At 47.5% G+C, this 19,808-nt stretch overlaps 2 protein-coding genes and 1 long non-coding RNA gene across 6 annotated transcripts in view; 1 reads left to right on the top strand and 2 right to left on the bottom strand.

The window, feature by feature from the left end:
• capn15 (calpain 15) overlaps positions 1-19,808 on the bottom strand; it is a 40,778-nt gene that overhangs the window by 15,630 nt on the left and 5,340 nt on the right. For 3 of the 4 annotated variants that reach the window (XM_042082141.1, XM_042082138.1, XM_042082137.1), the window contains exons 2-4: positions 9,941-11,750; positions 1,073-1,281; positions 1-36 (exon numbers count right to left, since the gene is read on the bottom strand). The exon at positions 1-36 is cut by the window's left edge and continues 148 nt beyond it. In XM_042082141.1, the coding sequence (XP_041938075.1) occupies positions 1-36; positions 1,073-1,281; positions 9,941-11,728 (2,033 nt within the window). In that variant the 5' untranslated portion in view covers positions 11,729-11,750. Of the gene's footprint in view, positions 37-1,072; positions 1,282-9,940; positions 11,751-13,937; positions 14,339-19,808 lie in introns of those variants that run through there. The other variant, XM_042082139.1, reaches the window with a different exon arrangement.
• On the top strand, positions 2,266-13,917 carry LOC121699760. The gene is made up of 3 exons (XR_006027028.1): positions 2,266-2,373; positions 6,207-6,208; positions 13,907-13,917. It is a non-coding gene; the product is annotated as an uncharacterized LOC121699760 (long non-coding RNA).
• eps8l1b (eps8 like 1b) overlaps positions 10,858-19,808 on the bottom strand; it is a 28,433-nt gene continuing 19,482 nt past the window's right edge. The window contains exon 20 of the mRNA XM_042082143.1: positions 10,858-10,882. The gene's annotated coding sequence lies outside the window, so the exon portion shown is untranslated. The remainder of the gene's footprint in view (positions 10,883-19,808) is intronic.

Below are 19,808 nucleotides of genomic sequence, written 5' to 3'. Positions count from 1 at the left end.
GGCCGCTCCGCCAGCACCGCTAACGCACTCAGGAACCTGGAGAGGAGGAGGAGGAGGAGGAGAGGAGGAGAGGAGGAGGAGAGGAGGAAGAGTGTTACTGCAGGACCAAAAAAAAAGATGGAGATGGAAAAAAACAAGTGGGGCTTGGTGGTGTCCCCAGAGAAGTCTGAAACAGCAGAACAATAGAAAGATAGACAGAGAGAGAGAGAAAGAGAGAGAGAGAGCGCAAGAGAGCGAGAGTGTGGAAAAGTCCAATAATAGAAGAAACTGTATAGAGCTGACAGACGCAGCATGATCTGGGGAACGAGAGAGAGAAACAAGAGAGAGACAGAGAGAGAGAGAAAATAGATTAAAAAAAAGGTAAAAGAGGAGAAAATATACTCAGAGACTCAGAGAGAGAGATGAATGTTGAAAGAGAGCAAATTCACAAAAACATGAAAAACAAACATTTAGCCTCTGGGTTTGAGAGAGACTGGATGGGAATGAGTCCACCGAGTGGTGAAGGTTAGTGGGGAGTGTGTGTGTGTGTGTGTGTGTGTGTGTGTGGGGGGGGGGGGGGGGGGCTGTGTGATTGGACACAGAGTCTGATCTGAGAAAGTCCTTGAGCAGAGGACAAGGCAGACCTGCAGCTGATGATGACTAGCTAAGAAAGGAGGGGGGGGGGGGGGGGGCAATGTACCTCAGAGGGTCAAAAACACACAGCATGGACCATTATATCACTCTCACACACACATACACACACACACACACACACACACACACACACACACACCTCATTCATACAAGAGGATTATGACTGAGTGAGTGTGAGAGAGAGAAACTCTTAATGTTTGCTAGAGGATTGGGATTACTGTGGAGGCACATACGCACAAACAAACACTTATTCACAAAGACAAACAGATACAAACAGATACATCGACCCAAGAGAACACAAACACACACACACAAACATTCCCACGACAGACAGCACAAACATAACCAAACAATGCATGTCTGAAAGGTGTTGATGGATAAATTATCGTTTTATATACGTATTCATAGGACACACACATACGAACACACCGACACGCACCAGCAGTTTCCCAGCAGCCCTTGCAGTATGTCGGAGGGGCGGGGTGTCCGGAACACACTCCACTTGACGCCGCGCTCCTTGAAGTTGTTGCAGTTGATCTCATGTGGGCGGAGCCACTTCTTGATTCGCTGCTGGACACTGTCACTCTCGGGGAAGCCGACTGAGCGCGGACCCGGTGGGAAGCTGTCATCCACAAAGTTAACTGCATTCTGAAACACACACACACACACACACACAATTACTCACTGCATTCTTCAAGTTAACATTCCTGAACAGTCAGACCCATGCAGACATGGCATGACCAAGTCATAAGTTCAATTTCATGAGAGCTTCACTGGTATGACCACTGCATAGTAGAATATTGTCTGAGGACTGAGAAACTCGTGCATATGGAACATACTGCCAGAAACACCAACTCAACTCATCCTATGTGCACCACAACAACCAGACCAACCAGTGGACAGTAGAGTGTGGCTACCCTACCCGAGCCAGACGGTTCGGGTTCGGGTTCGGACACGTTTTCCATTTAAAAAATGATGTTGGGTTACCAACAGGTCTGCATCACATGATGCAAACGCGGCAAGACTTGGGTGACGTTAAAAAAAAAAGTTGTTAGCCTAATGGGACATTTTAAGACAACAAGAGTCTAGGCCTAAGAAAGAAAACAAAGTCTAGGCCTACTACTGTATGTGGAGGTAGGCCTATTTGTGTTGCATACTTTGGTAAAGACATAGGCTACCAGTATAAGGTTGTCTCGTTCAAATGCAGGAGAGGATTTCCTTGAGTAGCCCCAATTAATGTCGATGCTGCATATGGATCAGTGACAGAAGGACCCTAGTTTCGAAGACTGTTGCAGATCATTTCAAGACTTTTCATCAATGGTAAGACTAGAATTCTTTTTCAATTCTTTTTGCTTGGGCCTCTTGTGTTAATGTGTGCTTTGTGTGACCTGCGTCCGTGCAAGCTCATCTGATTCTGTAGACCATTAAGAATCCATTTTGACAGTTGTTTAATGGGCTAAAGACAGGCTATCCACAAACGTCAACATTTAGTCACTAGCATGGGAATAACTGAGGCATTATCTGTGTCGGACTCGGGTCAGCTTCGGGTTCGGATGCTACTCTGTTGGACGCAGGCCGGGTGCGGACAGAAATATGCGGCCCGAACCTCTCAAACAATAGATTAATCAAACGTGACAGTACAACGAATCCTTGCGATACTGGGTTGGAGGAGCTGGTAGGTGGACAGTTGGTAAGTGTTCTTAACAGTCTTCTGTAATAAACTCTAGGTTCGCTAACTACGTTGTTGGTGCTTCGTTTTATGTGTAGGAACCCTGAGCAAACTACTGACTAGGTTTGGTGCTGTTTTGAACAATATTACTGGTTAAAAAAAATGCTATTTGGGAAGCGTTTGGCTCACCGCCCTTAGCTAATCCACTGTCTGGGGCTAGCTCTGTAGTGGTTGATCAACAAAAAATACTGTCTCCATGACTTACAGTATTTGATGTGTTTTAAGACCCTGGGTCAATTTTCGCCAGAGTTACACTTTAAGTACACTGGTAGAATTATCCTACCCATTAGAGAGGTAGTGGTTATGCATATTGGTAAATATGCCTGAGTACATTGGGTGTCTGATAAGATTGCCACCACATTTAGCTTGTTTTGCTCTTATTTTAGGCATAGGATAATTGGTGGAAAAATATATCAAGGGGACACTGATATGGGTAGCAGTAAGAGTAAAGCTATTAATCTTCCTAGAGAGGTGGAGAATCCAGGGTGTCTATGGGACACGTATAGAAAATATGGATCTGAATGTGTAGATGGGCATTTACTGGGTAAATGGAATAGGTGGACTGAAGGGAAATGTCCTTTCTCTGCAGTGTTGAGCATAGAAAACGTAGGACTGTGATGGAGAGTAAGGTTAGGAGAGGATAAAAGGAAGCAAGCTTAAGAGCAACCCCAACCACTTCAGCCTCAGTCACCCCCAGGACCACAAGCACCACAACTCGCTCAGCCAGCTCCTGTTGCGGGGGCCATTGTCCCCAGACCAGCACAGCTTCCTGTTAACCGTCCAGTAAGACAGGGTAGGGGGCAGGTGGGCAGGTGTGGAAAGACTGGGCTATGGACTGGATGGAGTGCAGGGGGTCAGACGCATATTGACTCTTGATGATACAGATGATGAGGACATTTATTATCCGGCTATCCCCCTACTACAGTAGAGTTTCCAAGCCCCAATTATCCAAAAGCCTGGCCAAAATGGACTATTTGTCAGTGCGGTTAGGGCTTGGCTCTCTGAAGAAAATGAAATCAGTAGCAACAGCTCTCCCAAAGCCAGAAGAGGACATAGAGGAATTCATAGAAACTGTCAAGATCATGAATAGAATTTACAGACCCAACACAACCGAAATGGCGCTATATTGTCCAAAAAGTGTGCCCCGCATTGGTTACAGGTCAGAGAGATATAGATGGTACCTCCTCAGCTGTCCCGGCTAATGATCAAGCTAATCCTCCAGTGCTGGCCCAACCATCAGGTGAGGACAGGTATCAACAAGCATTAGCTGATTTGTTTACTGAACTAAAACTAATAGGGTGGTGGTAGTGTAGTGGTTAAGGAGCTGGGCTAGCGTGCAGTAGCCTGAAAGTTGTCGGTTCAATTCCCAGCTTCCTCCCTTGTAATATAGCTGACATATGTAAGTCACTTTGGTCAAGAAGTGTCTGCTAAATGTAATGAAATGTAATGTAATGTAATGTAATGTAATGAACTGGGAACTTGTTATATAGCCACCCAGGATTGGACTAAAATGGCCATTTCTCAAGGTTCAAAGGAAACAGCTAAAGAGTTCTTGGGAAGAGTAGCACAAGCAGTGAATAAGCATAGGGGAGGGACCACCAACGCACAACAGAAAAAATAATTGATCAGACAGTATTTCCTCCTAGGAGGGAGAAAGGACATCATGGACTATGGTAAGTCATCTTGCTACTTTGAGTACTGCGGCTCCAAATGAACTGTTACAATATGCTGAAAATAGCAAAGGCTTAAAGAGAAGAGTGAACAGAGGAAGCAGGATGACTTTCATGATGCAGCGCTCAGTTTCTACCACAGCAGCGTGCAGAGAGGTGGAGGAGGTGGGGGGAGAGGTGGAGAGGTGGAGGAGGTGGGGGGAGAGGTGGAGAGGGAGGAGGTGGAGGAGATGGGGGGAGAGGTGGAGAGGGAGGAGGTGGAGGGTATGGAGGTGGAGGTGGAGGAGATGGGGGGAGAGGTGGAGGTGGAGGAGATGGGGGGAGAGGTGGAGGTGGAGGAGGTGGAGGGTATGGACGTGGCCATGGGGCTAATCAGAGGGACAGGGCCATAGAGTGCTGGGAGTGTGGAAGCATGGGCCACGAAGCACGCCACTGTGGCTAGGCCAATCAGAGACAGTACTGGGGTCACACATCACAGCAGCTCTCTCAAACTCCTGTCTGGACCCTGTGGTGACACTTCTGATTTACAACTTGAACTGTTTCCTCAACTCACTCTGAATACGACAGCACAGCCTAAACTCTCTCTCTCTGTGAATGGAGATCATTTCTGTTTTTTTGATTGATACAGGAGGAGCAGAAGCTGAGCAGGGGATAGAGCCAACGCCATTATGCCGTGGCCCTCCTCCCCGTGTAATACACCTATGCGCCCTATAAAGAAACCTTACTTAGCAATACTTACAACTTGTTAATGAGGCTGTTCAGCCAAGACATCCAACCAGTTTGTATTAACAGAGATAAGGAGGTTACAAAACCCCTTAACCTTTCAATGGCCTAGGCTATGTTTGTGTCCCTGGGGTGAAGACAACCCTACTGTACAACGGTCTCCTCACTCTCTGGAAATGTCCACAGAGGGAGGCTTCAGGGACACAGAAGAATGAAGGGAACCATATTGGCATAGCATATATGCATGGTTAAACTAGACATTTCATTAAATGAGAAACCTATATAAATATTATACAACACTTGTTTGACATTTCATTGGGCACAGTTTCATAAAGACGTTTGTATGGGTCAAAATGCAACAAACAAACAAACAAACAAACCCACACACACATCCACCCACCCACATACATACACAAGTTGGGGAGACAGTGGCCAATTCACTGGTCACAAGCATCCTACAGAGGCAGAGAAAGGCCTTGTGTTGGTATGGGTGGCAGTGTGTGTGTGTGTGTGTGTGTGTGTGTGTGAGTGAATGACAGTGAAAGAGAGACAAAAAGATAGAGAGAGAGAGAGAGAGAGAGAGAGAGAGAGATAAAATGGTAAAAGAGTGGTCACTTACTCATCCAGCAAGAGTCCATCACTTCCCTTCATTCTCTCCACAGCATTATGATAAAACCTCCATTTCTAGGAAATGTGCATGTGCATGTGCACACACACACACACTCACTTCATTATTTTCATTAATATCAGTCTCTTCCTCAGTCTCTCCAACCTACAGACAATCCAACTCTAATGCATTATTCAACCTACAAGGCGCACACACACACATACAAAACCTTCCCTGCTCTCTCTAGCGCATACACAAAGGTTTATATTTGCACACACACAATCTAAGGATGAGGTGCATTCAGTTATAGGCCTGCAGGGGAGAGAGAGAGCGAGAGAGAGAGAAAGAGAGAGTGTGTGTGATTATGTCCGCTTTGGGGAGCTGTATAATTGCTGCTATGACTGTTTCTAAAAATACACCTCTGAGTTCACCTTAGTGTGAACGCACAGAGTCACAGAGTCATGGATGAAAGGAGAGGGAGATGGAGAGGGGAACAGGGAGAGCGATAGATAGATAGATAGATAGATAGATAGGGGGGGGGGGGTGGAAAAGAGAAAGATGTAGGGGCTGAAAAATGAGGGGAGTTTACGAAGGCAAACGCCCCCCCCCCCCCCCCCCCCCCAGAAGATCTGTTTAACTCTATACATGTGCACACACTTGCTTCTGAATGAAAACATTAATCACAATGTACAGATCTCAACTTAATGAACAGATATCTTTTCATGCTCCAAAATATTAATTTACATACTATGTGTGTATGTGTGTGTCAGAGAGAAAGAGAACACATACATCTCTGCACCTCTGTAACCACCCAATACTGCTTGGCCCCCCATCACTGGAAGAGTAGTTGGATTTTCTTGATGAAATGTCATATTCATTTCTGTACTGTTTGGTGGGTCTCCATTGTGTGCGGATGACGTCCATAATCACACTGACCGCCACTCAAGCAGAGAGTGAGCCTGGCCTGCCACCACAGGCTACACATCACTCCACTCTTCCGCATGGAGGACCCCATTTCAGGGTGTGTGTATGTGTGTGTGTTTTCATGTGTGATCCAATGTGTGTCCACTTAAAAATGGGTAAGTTGGAATGGCTGACTTTGAATTTTGACTCAGCAAATGGTCATTCGGAAAACCAATGAACCAGTCAAGCAGATATGTGGGGAACTGAAGTTTGCCTGAGACTTGGAGAGAGTGTCGCTGGGAGAGCTTGCGTGAGCGGTAACACTTTATAATAAATACACACAATTCATCATTTGTTAAGCATATGTAAACTATTAGTAAATGGTCTGTTCATCATTTGTAAACATTTTGCTCATACATTATTCCTCATTAGTAAAGCATTTGTACACACAGTGTAAGTCGGTATGGATAAAATTGTCTGCTAATTGAATGAATGAATGAATGAATAAATTTAACTTTTACAATTCATTTGTAAATGCATTGCAATGCATAGAAAGTCCTCACTTTAGATGAGCTCACAGAATATCATTAACTAACCACTTGTAACTCCTGAGTTAATCATGAATTATAGTATTAGGAGGTGGTTTCTAAAACATGTATCCACATCCGAACTAATCATTAGTGCATGTATGTAACAACTGTTAAATAATGGAAATATTACTTCATCAACAAATTAGCATTGCATCATTTATTAAACATTCATATTTATTTATAAACATATTTTAGATATAGGCTTATTTACTATGAACCATTATAACTATAAACCATTTATAACTGTGTGTACAAATGCTTTACTAATGAGAAATAAGTAGTATGAGCAATACTTTACAAATGACGAACAATCCATTTACTAATAGTTTACAAATGCTTAATAAATGATGAATTGTGTGTAGTTATTATAAAGTGTTACCGTGTGAGCTTTGACAGTCAGGATGAATACAGTTGCCCTACTTTTCTTTGAAACATCAAGAATGACGGAAAAATGACTGATCTGTGGTTGATGCATGAGAAATTGACAGTAACATTCTTTGTAGACCTTTCAGTTTTACTGTCCAATTGAACTGCATTTTTTGCTGGGGAAATTACACAACTAGCTAGTTAACTAGCACAAGTCAATGATGGAAAGATGGAAAAATGGGCAAATCTCAAATCCCATTTGGAACTACGGGTAAAAATAGACCTACACAAGAAAAATCCATTCTTCCCTGTAGGTGGTCAACACACACACAGCAAAATGTTCCAATCTCTGTTGGGAGCCTCTTTAAGTGGCCCCATTTAAGGTTTGTATGAGGGATTCTGTGTAGTTGTGTGCCATACAGCGATCCCATGCTGTGCCATCTACAGTTACACATTCACTGTTAACAAACCAAAGAAAGGGTTCCCTATGTAGTCTTATGGCGCTTATGCTCAGAGGAGTTATAGGAACAGTTTTAGGACTGGCACTTCAAATCAGAAGTGCTGGCACTTAGAGTTATAAGACTGGCACTCTCACTGTGAGGAGCTCACAAGTAGATTTCTCCCCACAGCATTTCCACAAGCTACAGCGAGCGAGTGATTTGAGTGATTTCAATAAAAAACCTTTCTACACTCGAGGAGGCTAAGGGCCCTGCTCAATGAACCAGTAGCTGTTGGTAGGCCATCCAATGTTCCTCTTTGGAGGCACAAACAGATTTCTCCCTATGCCCCAAAAACCACAGCCGCTTGGCTGAATGAAACTGATCAGTTGTTCTAATGGACAGGATGTAATTTAGGCCACCGTCCTCTCATCCATCCTCCTGCCCTGCACGCTTACAGCGTCTAGTCCCTGCCATGATGCACACCTGACTGAACTCAGCAGTAGCACTCTTCAGTCGCTGTGCATCTGCTTTTAAACAGCTAATCAAGAACATTCCAATTACTGCAACAACAAAAAAATATATAAAACATATTTTTAATCAGCATACTTAGAGAAAACATCTGACAAGACATGCAGGACAGAAGAAAGACGGAGAGTAAGCCTCGCTCATTTCTCCTAAGCCCTGGCTACAGGCCCCATCACACAAAGCAACTGTGCCCACTGTGTGATAAACAACACCGAAAGAAGCAGACTATTAAATCAGTTTCCCCAGAGCCTGTGAGTACAGAACAGAACTTAAACAGTACCGTTAGGGAGCCCAGTGTTTTGAAATGAGCCTTCAGCGGAGCGCTGTTTGTCCTGCCCCCTGCCAATGTCGGCATTTACCAGCGCCTTTTGAAGTCGCCGCTCCCACCGGTCCACGTAGACACAAAAGAAAACAATCCTCTTGTCTTCCACACAGACGGCGTAAAATGCCAAAGAAATCAGCAAACCATGTACGTGTTTGTCTGATGCTCCACTAATTGGGCCTGAAGCTGATTTGGTGTTTGGGGGGGGGCACTTTAATCAGATGCTGTGGCCACTGAAGCTGCTCTGTGGGGGTCTGGCACAGGCACTGGTGGGTTTAATGCTAAGTGTGGATGTGCTGCTAGCGGCTCCGCCAACGCTCGTTTCAACGGGATGATAAACGATTCGCTCAGCCGGCGCTGCAACCGTCGATTTCTCACCAGGGCAAACAACAAGAGCCACCGACAGGCAGCCAGCCAGGTACCCGACATTAGCACAGAACAGCATCAGCAAGTCCTGTGCAAGAGGGCCAACACGCAAGCACGCGCACACACAGACGCACACACACACACTTGCATGTGTGAAGGCTCTCACCCTCACCCTACACACACTTGGTTTCAACATCAACACCTTGCATGTGTCAGTGTTCACACTCACACCTAACACACTTGATTTATGCACATATGGCTGAAACACACACTCTCTTTCTTTCTCTCTCTCACACACACACACACAAACTCACTGACCTCAGTAGAATTGTGCACATATCTGGGTTGCCCTGTCTGCACTTTTCCTGCCAATTTGGGCTATTTTTAAGATGTAGCTAGCACTGGAAATGAGGGGTCACAGGGCCTGGACTCAGGGGCTAATTTTCAAGGGAACGAGGTTCTCTGCCATCTCAGCATCCTTTCTGAGCCCAGTCAGCCGCCATTCAGTGGACGTGACAACTTCTGATCGTTCAAATGGAATTTGTTCTAAGGGGAAGCCAACCCTAAAGCAATGATTCACAATGAGTGCAAATAAACAGCCCAAAAGGCTAGGCTAGCATTCACACACACTCAGCCCTAAAATCAGCCACATCAGAGGACGCAGTTCATTCAATTAAAGCACAATGTGAGTTTGCGTGTGAGCACTTTCAGGTCACATTCGATTTACTCTCTAGTACCAAAACCAAACATTAACTCACGCACATTCAATACTTTAACATAATTGATATGCTACGAAGGTATAAAAACACACACACACACACACACACACACACACACACACACACACACACACACACACATACAATCTTTGCAGCTGAAAATGTCTCCCCCAAGGCCATTTAATCAATGTTCACATTATCTCCATCTTTCTCCATACCTCCCAACAGAAGTGAACAATTCAATTTCAGCAACTCACAGTCCACATGCGTGGACACACACACACACACACACACACACACACACACACACACACACACACACACACGTGGAGTCTCTGTGGCCATACCTCTCTGCAGAAGCTGACGATGTTCTCCCACAGCTCCTTGGCCTCTCCCTCGTCGGTGCGTCGGCGGGCCTCCACGTGGACGCTCTCGCGGCGCTTGAGCGGCTTGCCCAGCTTGCGCAGCGTGACGTACTGCTGCGGCGTGTGGCAGGCGGCGCAGTGCTTGGAGCGGCCCTCGTTGAGCAGCGTGCACGCCGGGCACGCCCACTGGCCCCCCACCACCACCGCCGCCACCACCAACGCACCCCCCCCGCCGCCCACCGCCAGCGAGCAGCCCGCGGCCGGCGACGACGAGGACGACGAGGAGGAGGAGGAAGAGGACGAGCCCCCGGCGAGGGAGGGGTAGACGCGGGCGGTCTTGCGCGGGGCGGAGACGGGAGTGACGGAGGAGGAGGAGGTGGACGAGGGCGGCTTGCAGTGGGAGGGTTGGAGGCGCTGGGCGATGATGGCGGAGGAGGAGGTGGAGGAGGAGGTGGTGGAGGAGGAGGCGTCGGTGAAGCCGTGTAGCTTGGAGGAGCCGCAGGCGGAGCAGTGCGGCGTGGAGGTGGGGTTGCGGAGGGTGCACTTGGAGCACGTCCACGAGCTGAAGTCCGGGCTGGAGGGCGACGCCGGCGTGAAGCGCACCGACTCCCCGACCAGATCGATCACGTCCCCCGCCGCCGCCGACGACGAGGAGGAGGAGGACGAAGAGGAGGAGGAGGAGGAGGTGGTCGCCGTGGACGACGTGGAGCGGATGGTCGAGCGGCAGGCGTCGCAGCGGCCACTGCCCAGCCCCGAGCAACCGGGGCACTTCCAGGAGGGAGGCGAGGTGACGGGACCGTGCGTGTGCAGGTGAGGGTGTGTGTGCGGGTGCGCGTCCTCCTCCTCCAACACGCTCAGGCGCTTGCCGAGGAGAGGCTCGACGGCGGCAGCAGGGGTGTGCGCGTGTGTGTGCGCGTGTGTGTGTTTGGCGTCGCCGCCGGACTGTCTGCTCGGGGGCGGCACCTCCCTGCGGCTGCGTGGGACGGGGTTGTTCTGGAGCGACGCGGGCGGGAGCGAGGAGGAGGAGGAGGAGGAGGAGGAGGAGAGGGGCGTGACCACCGGCTCGGGCGTGGCCGGGAGGGGCGTGTCCTCCGTGAGGTCGATGAGGGGCGTGGTCTGGCCAACGGCGACGGAGGAGGAGGAGGAGGAGGAGGCGGCGGGTCCAGGGAAGCCCAGCACGGGCGTGCGCACCTCGGGCACCACCAGCGCCTCGGGGGGGATCTTGGGCAGCGAGAGCTTGCGCGGCCCGCCGCACGCCGAGCACGACATGGCCACCGGCGTGTTGTGCAGCGTGCACCGCGGGCACGCCCAGCCCCCGGCCACGCCCACAGCCACGCCCCCAGCCACGCCCACCTCCACCACCACCTCCCCGTTGGAGCAGACCTCCAGCCGCCGACACGGCTCCTCGGCCCGCGGCGTGGCCTCCCCGGGGCTGGGCGTAGCCGACGGGTCCTGGGGCACGGCGGCGGTGGCGGTGATGACGGAGGCCTTGGCCGGCGGAGCGGGCGGCACCTGGGGCAGGGCCAGCTGGGGCCCGTTGGGCGCGGCGCTGCCGCAGACGGAGCAGGTGCCGGCGGCGTGCGGGTTGGTCAGCGTGCAGCGGCCGCAGGCCCAGCGCGGCTCCTCGGCGGCGCTCAGGCGCAGGATGTGGTTCAGGTCGGGCTTCTGGCGCGGCGCCTCGCAGATGGAGCAGCGCGGCGAGCCGCCGGGGTTCAGGAAGGTGCAGCGGCCGCACGACCACTCGCCGCTGCCACGCACCACCGCCGCCATCGAGCCCGGTGAGTGAGAGTGACTGCAGAGAGAGAGAGAGAGAGAGAGAGAGAGAGAGAGAGAAAGAAAGAAAGAAAGAAAGAAAGAAAGAAAGAAAGAAAGAAAGGACAAAAACATCATTAAAACTAAGTTTTACATTCTGACGCATAATAGCATTTTCCAATACAACATTTCAATTCCGGTGATGGGGAGGTTGGTCATTATTACTGTGCCTTGGTAATGCAGCTCTATTCAGATGCATTTTACATGGTGGAAGAGAGTGGAGAGATGGGTGGGGAGAGACAGAGTGAGAGACAACAGAGTGAGAAAGTGTTTCAGAGCAAGAGACAGCACAAATGCGAGAGATGTTGTCCTCTGCACAAGAAGAAAGGGTGCCTCTGGGGGATATTGAGGGCAGTGTGACACACACACACACACGCACACACACACACACAACTCTGTCCTTGGCCTTTTGTACAGTCTGAGAGAGCGCTCTCGCTCAGCACTCAAGTCACTGCACTGCATAAGCTGGCAAGTACGACACACCCACACACAGCCCCAAGCAGGCACGCACGCACACACACACACACACACACAAACACATAGAGTGAGAGACAAAAGCAACACACACAAAGCCCTGCTGAAAACTAATGCCATATATTTAACAAGCACACCCAAAGACCATGCATAATACAAGACACATCAAAACCTCTTCTACAGTTTCCTGCTGGGTTATATAGACAAAGAGTGATGTGTGTGTGTGTGTGTGTGTATGTGTGTGTACGTATGTGTGTCTGTGTCCACTAGCACATGTCACAGTGAGCGCAGAGTGCTGTAGTGGGCACAGCAAGACACACACAGCAAGACATGTGGCCACAATTACTCAGCTGAAAACACACACATTCTGCTGCTCGCACACAAACACACACTTGGCCTTTGAGCAACAGTCATTAGCACAGACTCCTCAGGTCTGGCCACAAGCCCACTGTCTGATCCCTGCAGTCCTGCCATACACCACCAGGGGCGCTGTGGAGGCCTTCACTGGAGGAGAGAGAGGGCACATAAAGCTTCCTGTTCAAATCTGCCAGCTCTATCTAGGCTATGCTGCATATTTCAAGAGTGAATCTTTACTTGGGTTCGTGTGAATGTGTCTGTAGATGGGAATGTGAGAATGTCTATGTGTGTGTGTGTGGGTGTGTGTGAGTGTGTGAGTGTGAGAGAATGTGGTTATGTGTGACAGAAAAACAACCCAAGAAGTTCTTCCAAAATTGCCTGTTTGTGTGTGTATGAGTGTGTGGTCTGGTTGGCTTCATTGGCTGAGAGGTGCACATGTGAGTGTGTGTTGAGCCCCGACCGACCGAAAACTCTACATTCCCCTCTCAGCCACTCACCACCAATCACGTCACGCACCAGGCCTCAGCTGGAGAGGGAGCGGTCCTGTCATGCTCATATGATGCAAGGATGTGTGTGTGTGTGTGTATGTGTGTGTGTGTGTGTGTGTTGTCTCCATGCATGCGTGCATGTAAAGGAGCAAATAAGTGTTGCCCCATGAGTGTCTGTGCACATATTCGTGCCACGGAGTGTGAGGGTCTATGGGTGTGTGTGGAATCAGATGAGGGTAACGCACCCTGACATCAGAGTGACTCATCCCGTCTGCACAGCTCATATCAGAGAGAGAGAGAGAGAGAGAGAGAGAGAGAGAGAGAGAGAGAGAGAGAGAGGAGAAGCAGACAGAGAGAAGAGAGAGAAAGGCAGACAGACAGAGAGAAAGAGAGGAAGAAAGAGAGAGAGAGAGAGAAAGAAATTAGAAAAGAAAGAAAGAGAGTCAGGTTCAAATACTACAAATACATTGACCCGTCTCATCAATTCATCCACAAAAATCTACAGGTCAGCCCCAACATCCTGTAGATCCTGGCCATCAGCTGGGGCAGGACCACAGTAATGTGGCTGTGGGAGTCAGGGAGAGTGTATGTGCAGTCTGAACACAAAGAGGAACTACACGTGACCGTTCTAGATAGCAGAAGATAAACAAGGCAAAAGGCGGATGTCCACCGACTGTAGGGTAATAAACCGGTCATCACATATCCCCTGCACAAGACTGTAAAAAACTGACGCACCCCATCAGTCCATGGCTGGAGGGGTCAAGCCACATTTCAAGTCATATTCAATAGCTGATGATAATTCTCCTGACCTTGGAAGAAGGTTTGCTGGATGTTCTTTTGCAATGTACCTGCTAATAGGCATAGGCTCGCATAGAGTGCCATTCCACGGTGCTGCAACTCTTGCTGGTAATCTTCCTAGTTGGCTAGATACACTCAGCGTTCCCGGCCTTGCAAGCACAAGTGTGACTTCAAAATGTTTTTCCAGCTGGCGTGGCCAAAGTGCAGCCATACACACAAGATCGAAAGCAGGATAGGCAAGCTAGAAGCCAAGACCAGGAAGCAGGTGTGCTTTTACAGACACCACATGTTTGCTAAGTTCACTCATACATTACAACATCAGGCAATAGCACCTAACTCAAATCCTCCTAACCCTAATCCTAACCTAACTTGTTATGATAAAACCCGAATGACACTAAATAACAGAAGCGTTATGTCATAAACGTTTATGACTTGTTTATGACATGTTCATGACATGTTTATGACACGTTCATGACAATGTCATGTCACTCTTATGTCGACACTGTCAAGTAAAGTGTAACCGAAGATAAATTCTTTTCAAAACAAAATTTAAAAATGGGCATCAGAGGGTAAGTAGTTTGTAGTAGAATTTGAGCTGATTTGTGAACTGTAGAGTCTGATTGTTTGACTAGACACACAAGGCTGGAAAAACATCATTTAGGCATCACACATGCAAGGCCAAGAACATCGAGTGTATCTGACCTGGTCATGTCAGGAAAGTTCAACAAGTTCTACTACCTACAGTATAATAAATATTAACAGTATAATCACTCCATTATATAGTCAATCATATCAAAATAAGGACCACATCAGCCCTAAGGCTGTTTACTTGCTAAAAAAACAGGCACCATCTTTATTCTGACAAGCAGAAGCCTGTTTACCTCTGACATTCCAACAGCCCCAGCTCTTAGCTACTTTGTAATAACTGACTAATAAGTGTTTGTAAACTGTGATATTTCTGATGCCGTTTCTTCGGTTTTGAGAAGGACAGGGTAGTCTTCACAACCCCAAGGATGAATTTTCATGAGGCTCATTCAAGTTCTATGAATTTATTTGGCTACTCTGTCTGTTCGCTGCTAAAAGGAACCGTTTTTCTCTAGCCTTACCAACGACCCCCCCCCCCCCTCTCTAGCCACACTCTCTTCGCAGGGTCTGTTTGCTCTAGTACAGGAACAGATATTGCTTTCGCAGAGTGACATTGGAGTGCTCTGTGCTCACAACAAGAGCGAGTGAAGGTTCCACACACGGATGTCAAGGGAAGAGCGCCTCCGCAGCGCACGGGGGGACTCCATTCAGCTCCCTCTTCTTCCCACAGCTCATATTTACCTCGCTATGTTTGGCCAGTGTGGACGAAAGTCCTGGAGCACTGACGCACCGAGGGTTTGAGTGAGACTCAAAATACACCAGCATATACGTTCTCTTTGAAGTGATATTTTTGGGCTTTTTAGCCTTTATTCGATAGGACAGGGAAGAGAGGAAATGAGTGGGAGAGATGGGCAGTGGGTTCAGGAAATGACCTCGGGCTGAATTCAAACCTGGGTCCCCATGGGCACTGGACCCGTTTGTGGAAAGTGAGGCCGATGCAACTGCGGCTCTGCGCTACGACCCCCCCCCCCCCCAGCATGCTGAATTCATGGTGATGGGATGCTTCACTGGAAAGAAATATGGCCTGAGAGTAGTCTCGCCGTCGTCAGGCTTCCTGTAAAGAGCGGAGCTCGCTCCACCCCCCCCCCCTACGGCTCACCCTCAGCAGTTCCTCAAACCCGCCATCTATGGGACCAGCAGCACTCACATCCCGGCACAGGAGGAGAACACACTGACTCAGCACTAACGCACACACACACACACACACACACTCTCTAGCTCAAACACACACACTCACACACTCTCTCTAGCTCAAACACACACACACACACACACACACACTCTCTCTAGCTCAAACACACACACACACACACACTCTCTCTAGCTCAAACACACACACACACACACTCTCTCTAGCTCAAACACACACACACACACACTCTCTCTAGCTCAAACACACACACACACACACACACACACACACACTCTCTTGCTCAAACACACACACACACACACACACACACACACACACACACACACACTCTCTAGCTCAAACACACACACACACACACACACACTCTCTCTAGCTCAAACACACACACACTCTCTCTCTAGCTCAAACACACACGCACACAACTCTCTCTTTCTCACACACAACTCTATCTTTCTCTCTCTCTCTCTCACACCACACACACACACAGTGGCTCTCCAGCAACTGTGAAAAGGTGAGAGAGAGGAGCACTTGAAGCAACTTGTTGTTCAAAAAGTATCTGTAAAACCCTTCTCCCTCTTTCCCACAGACAGAGTCTCTCACAGACATGCACACATACACAAACTCACACACACCCATGCACACACACACAGGAAAAATGTTTTCATAATTCATTCTCGGTCACAGCCTGCTTAGGCCTGCCTAAACGTATTACACTCACACTGGAGAGGAGTGTTTCAGCATAGGGCTGTGTCTGACCGTGTGTGTGTGTCTGTGTGTGTGTGTCTGTGTGTGTGTGTGTGTGTGCCTTTATGTTGAAGTGAGAAGTGAGTGCATATCTGCACACAGGCTATTGCTAAAGAGTAAATTGAGTTTCTGCACACGGCAGTCTGCGTGTGTGTGTGTGTGTGTGTGTGTGTGTGTGTGTGTCTGTGTGTGTGTGTGTCTGTGTGTGTGTGTGTGTGTATGTGCATGTGTGTGTAGTGAGTGACTGAGAGACTGAGAAAGAGAAAACTCAGCTGACTGTACTGGTATTTGATTGGTGACGGAGACAGAAGCTTGTTGCTATGGGGATGCACACACAGCATAAGGCACCACATAAACACTGTCAAGCCCTCAACACTGTGCTGTGGAAACATACACACTGAGCCAAGATAACCTCTCTCCCTCCCTCACACACACACACACATAGGCAAACAGTCCCAAGGCCCCCGGGTAGATAAACTGCTTGAGTAATTCCAACTTCGGACTCAAGAAAAAAGGAATAACAACCAATGGCTGTGGCTGCATGGGCTGGTGCTGGTAATGTTCACAGTAGGGTTTTAAGCACAAGGACAATAAGCTGTCACACAGGCATGCATTATCTGAAACAGTAGCACACTCATATCCCTGTGGTCACGTGTGTGCATATGTCTAGTTCTGGGAAGAGACTGCTGAATAAATGACAAGCTTGGAGCGTATGGCCATCTGATACTCTTCCACCGAAATCAATAACAGCCCATTGCACACAGGGCACACACACACACACACACACACACGGCTAACTGCACTCAAATGACTCAGCAACAACTGTTTTTTTACTTCAGTGCCCCTCAATCTATCAGTGAGGCGAAAGGGACCTTTATATTTGCTAGTTTGAAACAATAAACATTGGAGTGTGGGTATGTGTGTGTGTGTGTGTCTGTTCAATGGATGTCCACGGTCATGGACGCTGAAGAACAAAACCATGCCCTTGGATCTCAGAATACAACTGGAGACAGTGATGTTCTATGCAATTCTACTGAACAGACCAAACAAGTAGAGCAGGCAATGGACTCTAGGAAGTGCTCTTTATGTGGACTGCCATGTTAAGAGTACAGGAAATGAAAAGAAAAAAAATCCCAGTCCATGCCCAGTTTCCTCCGAAGCACACTCAGAGGTGAGCAATGCCCCCCCCCCCACACACACACACACTCTGTTCTGTACAGAGTAGCTGACTCATGACGCAAAGAAAATGCTTGGGGGGGGTTGGGGAGAGAGACGATGAGCGCGTTTCTCAGGGAACTGGTTAATGTCTTCAGCGGTGCTGCTGTCAGTAGACATTAGCATTTCCACTGCTGTAGCTCTGGTTCATTCACTGAGCGGGTCAGAGCATCCACAAATCATCAAAGACTCGTGCTAGCTATGAGTGTAGTTCTAGTAGGTTTTCAGCCCTTTGGTCTATTGATTACTGCAATGATTGCCATGACCATGACATGGTCACTAAAAGTATGTACTATGGACTTTGGACCAAATTAAGTCACTTCACCTCAAGCCAATACCACTCTGCTAGCAAGCCATTGTTTCTCAACAAAGTAACATGAATTCACACTCACTGATATTAATAAAGCTAATACTTTCTTTAGAGAATAAATAACAGGTACACTCTAAGAAGTAATGTGTTAAAATGACACATTGCTGTGTGTGCTCAGGGACAACACATTTTGTGTCAATTTCAACACCGCAATTATGTGGAGATAGCCGAATTGTGTGACTAGCTGGGTGGGTTAAAATGTTGTTTGTTGAAATTTGTCTTTAACCTTTCACCCAGCCACACAATTGCTGTGTTGAAATTGACACAAAAATGTGTTGTCCCTGAGCACTAGGGCTGGGACAACGCGTCGACGTAATCGATGACGTCGACGCAAAATATGAGCGTCGATTCGTCAAGGATAACATGTGCTGCTAAATATTTTTAATTTTACACCTTCAGTGTTTTCCATACGTTGACTAATCTGTGGCTGGGCACCAAGAAATCAAAACCGGCCACCACACATTGATGTTCTATGTTGTAGTCCTACTAAATTAAAGATAAGATAATTTCATTGAGCTGCACTTTTTACTCACACAGCCTTTCCTTGCACCGCCCGCTCTCTCTCGTAACGAGCCCGCTGCTGCTCCTCTGCATGTGCATTTAACAAATTATTCACCATTGTTGTTGCCACATTAAAGCACTGCATAGAACACAGTGGGCTAAATTGCTATTAAATCCGCTTAGCATCGTGACCATGCTGCGCAAATTTGTTCAAAACTGCAGCATTAAAGTTAAGGTAAACTCTGCTAAGGTCTTATCACAACATAGTACATTGAGGAGACTAAACTAAGTTACAGTATGCAATCAAGCAGTATTTCAAAGCTAACGTTAGAATACTGTTTGGATGTCAAGTTTAGCATGCTTACTTGCAGCTGCTTGTATTCGTTACTCAGGCTTATTTTATTGACTCTGAATGTTTGCAAAATCCCGATGTAAATGGAAAAGTGTTTTCCAAGACTCAAAAGTGCTTGTCCAAATGAGAAGTACGAACCGTTATTTGAACTAACTACGTTATGAATTGCATCCACACATCAGCAGCCTTTTAACTGTGTTAATTTTAATTGCAAGGATTCCCACACGAACGTCTTAAAATGACACTATTGAACTTTATTGAATGCTACCTCTGACTAAGAATGCATTACTTTGCACTTGTATAGTCTTTTATTTTGGAATCTTTTCATTCATATATGTAAATAAACATGTATAAGTTGCTATTAGTGAATTAATTGGAAGATAATCGATAATCGAAATCGAATCGGACTGAAAAAATTAATCGTTAATTAATCGATGCATCGAAAAAATAATCGCTAGATTAATCGTTTAAAAAATAACACATTACTTCTTAGAGTGTAGAGCTAATGCCATTACGTCGACGCGTTGTCCCAGCCCTAGTGCTCAGGGACAACACATTTTTGTGTCAATTTCAACACAGCAATTGTGTGGCTGGGTAAAGGGTTAAAGACAAATTTCAACAAACAACATTTTAACCCACCCAGCCAGTCACATAATTCGGCTATCTCCACATAATTGCGGTGTACCTAACAATATAAGCTACTGGAGAAGCACCTTAAGGCTAAAGCTAATGCTAGCTGGTTGGGGTCCTCTGATTTGGTGATTACAGTGGTCAGTGTAGTATTCAGCCATCTGTCCGGCCTAGCCATCTGTCAACATACCAGACACACACACACACACAAACACACACAAACACTATCATTTTTCGTGACAGTTACTCCCAACTGCCCACAGAGGAGTTCACTACAAGGCCATTCCAAAAACAATTATGTGGGAATTTCG

This window comes from Alosa sapidissima, chromosome 24 (assembly GCF_018492685.1).
Source record: "Alosa sapidissima isolate fAloSap1 chromosome 24, fAloSap1.pri, whole genome shotgun sequence".
NCBI classification, from domain to species: Eukaryota; Metazoa; Chordata; class Actinopteri; order Clupeiformes; family Clupeidae; genus Alosa; species Alosa sapidissima.
The sequence above is the reverse complement of the archived record's forward strand: the minus strand, read 5'-3'. Positions and strand labels throughout refer to the sequence as shown.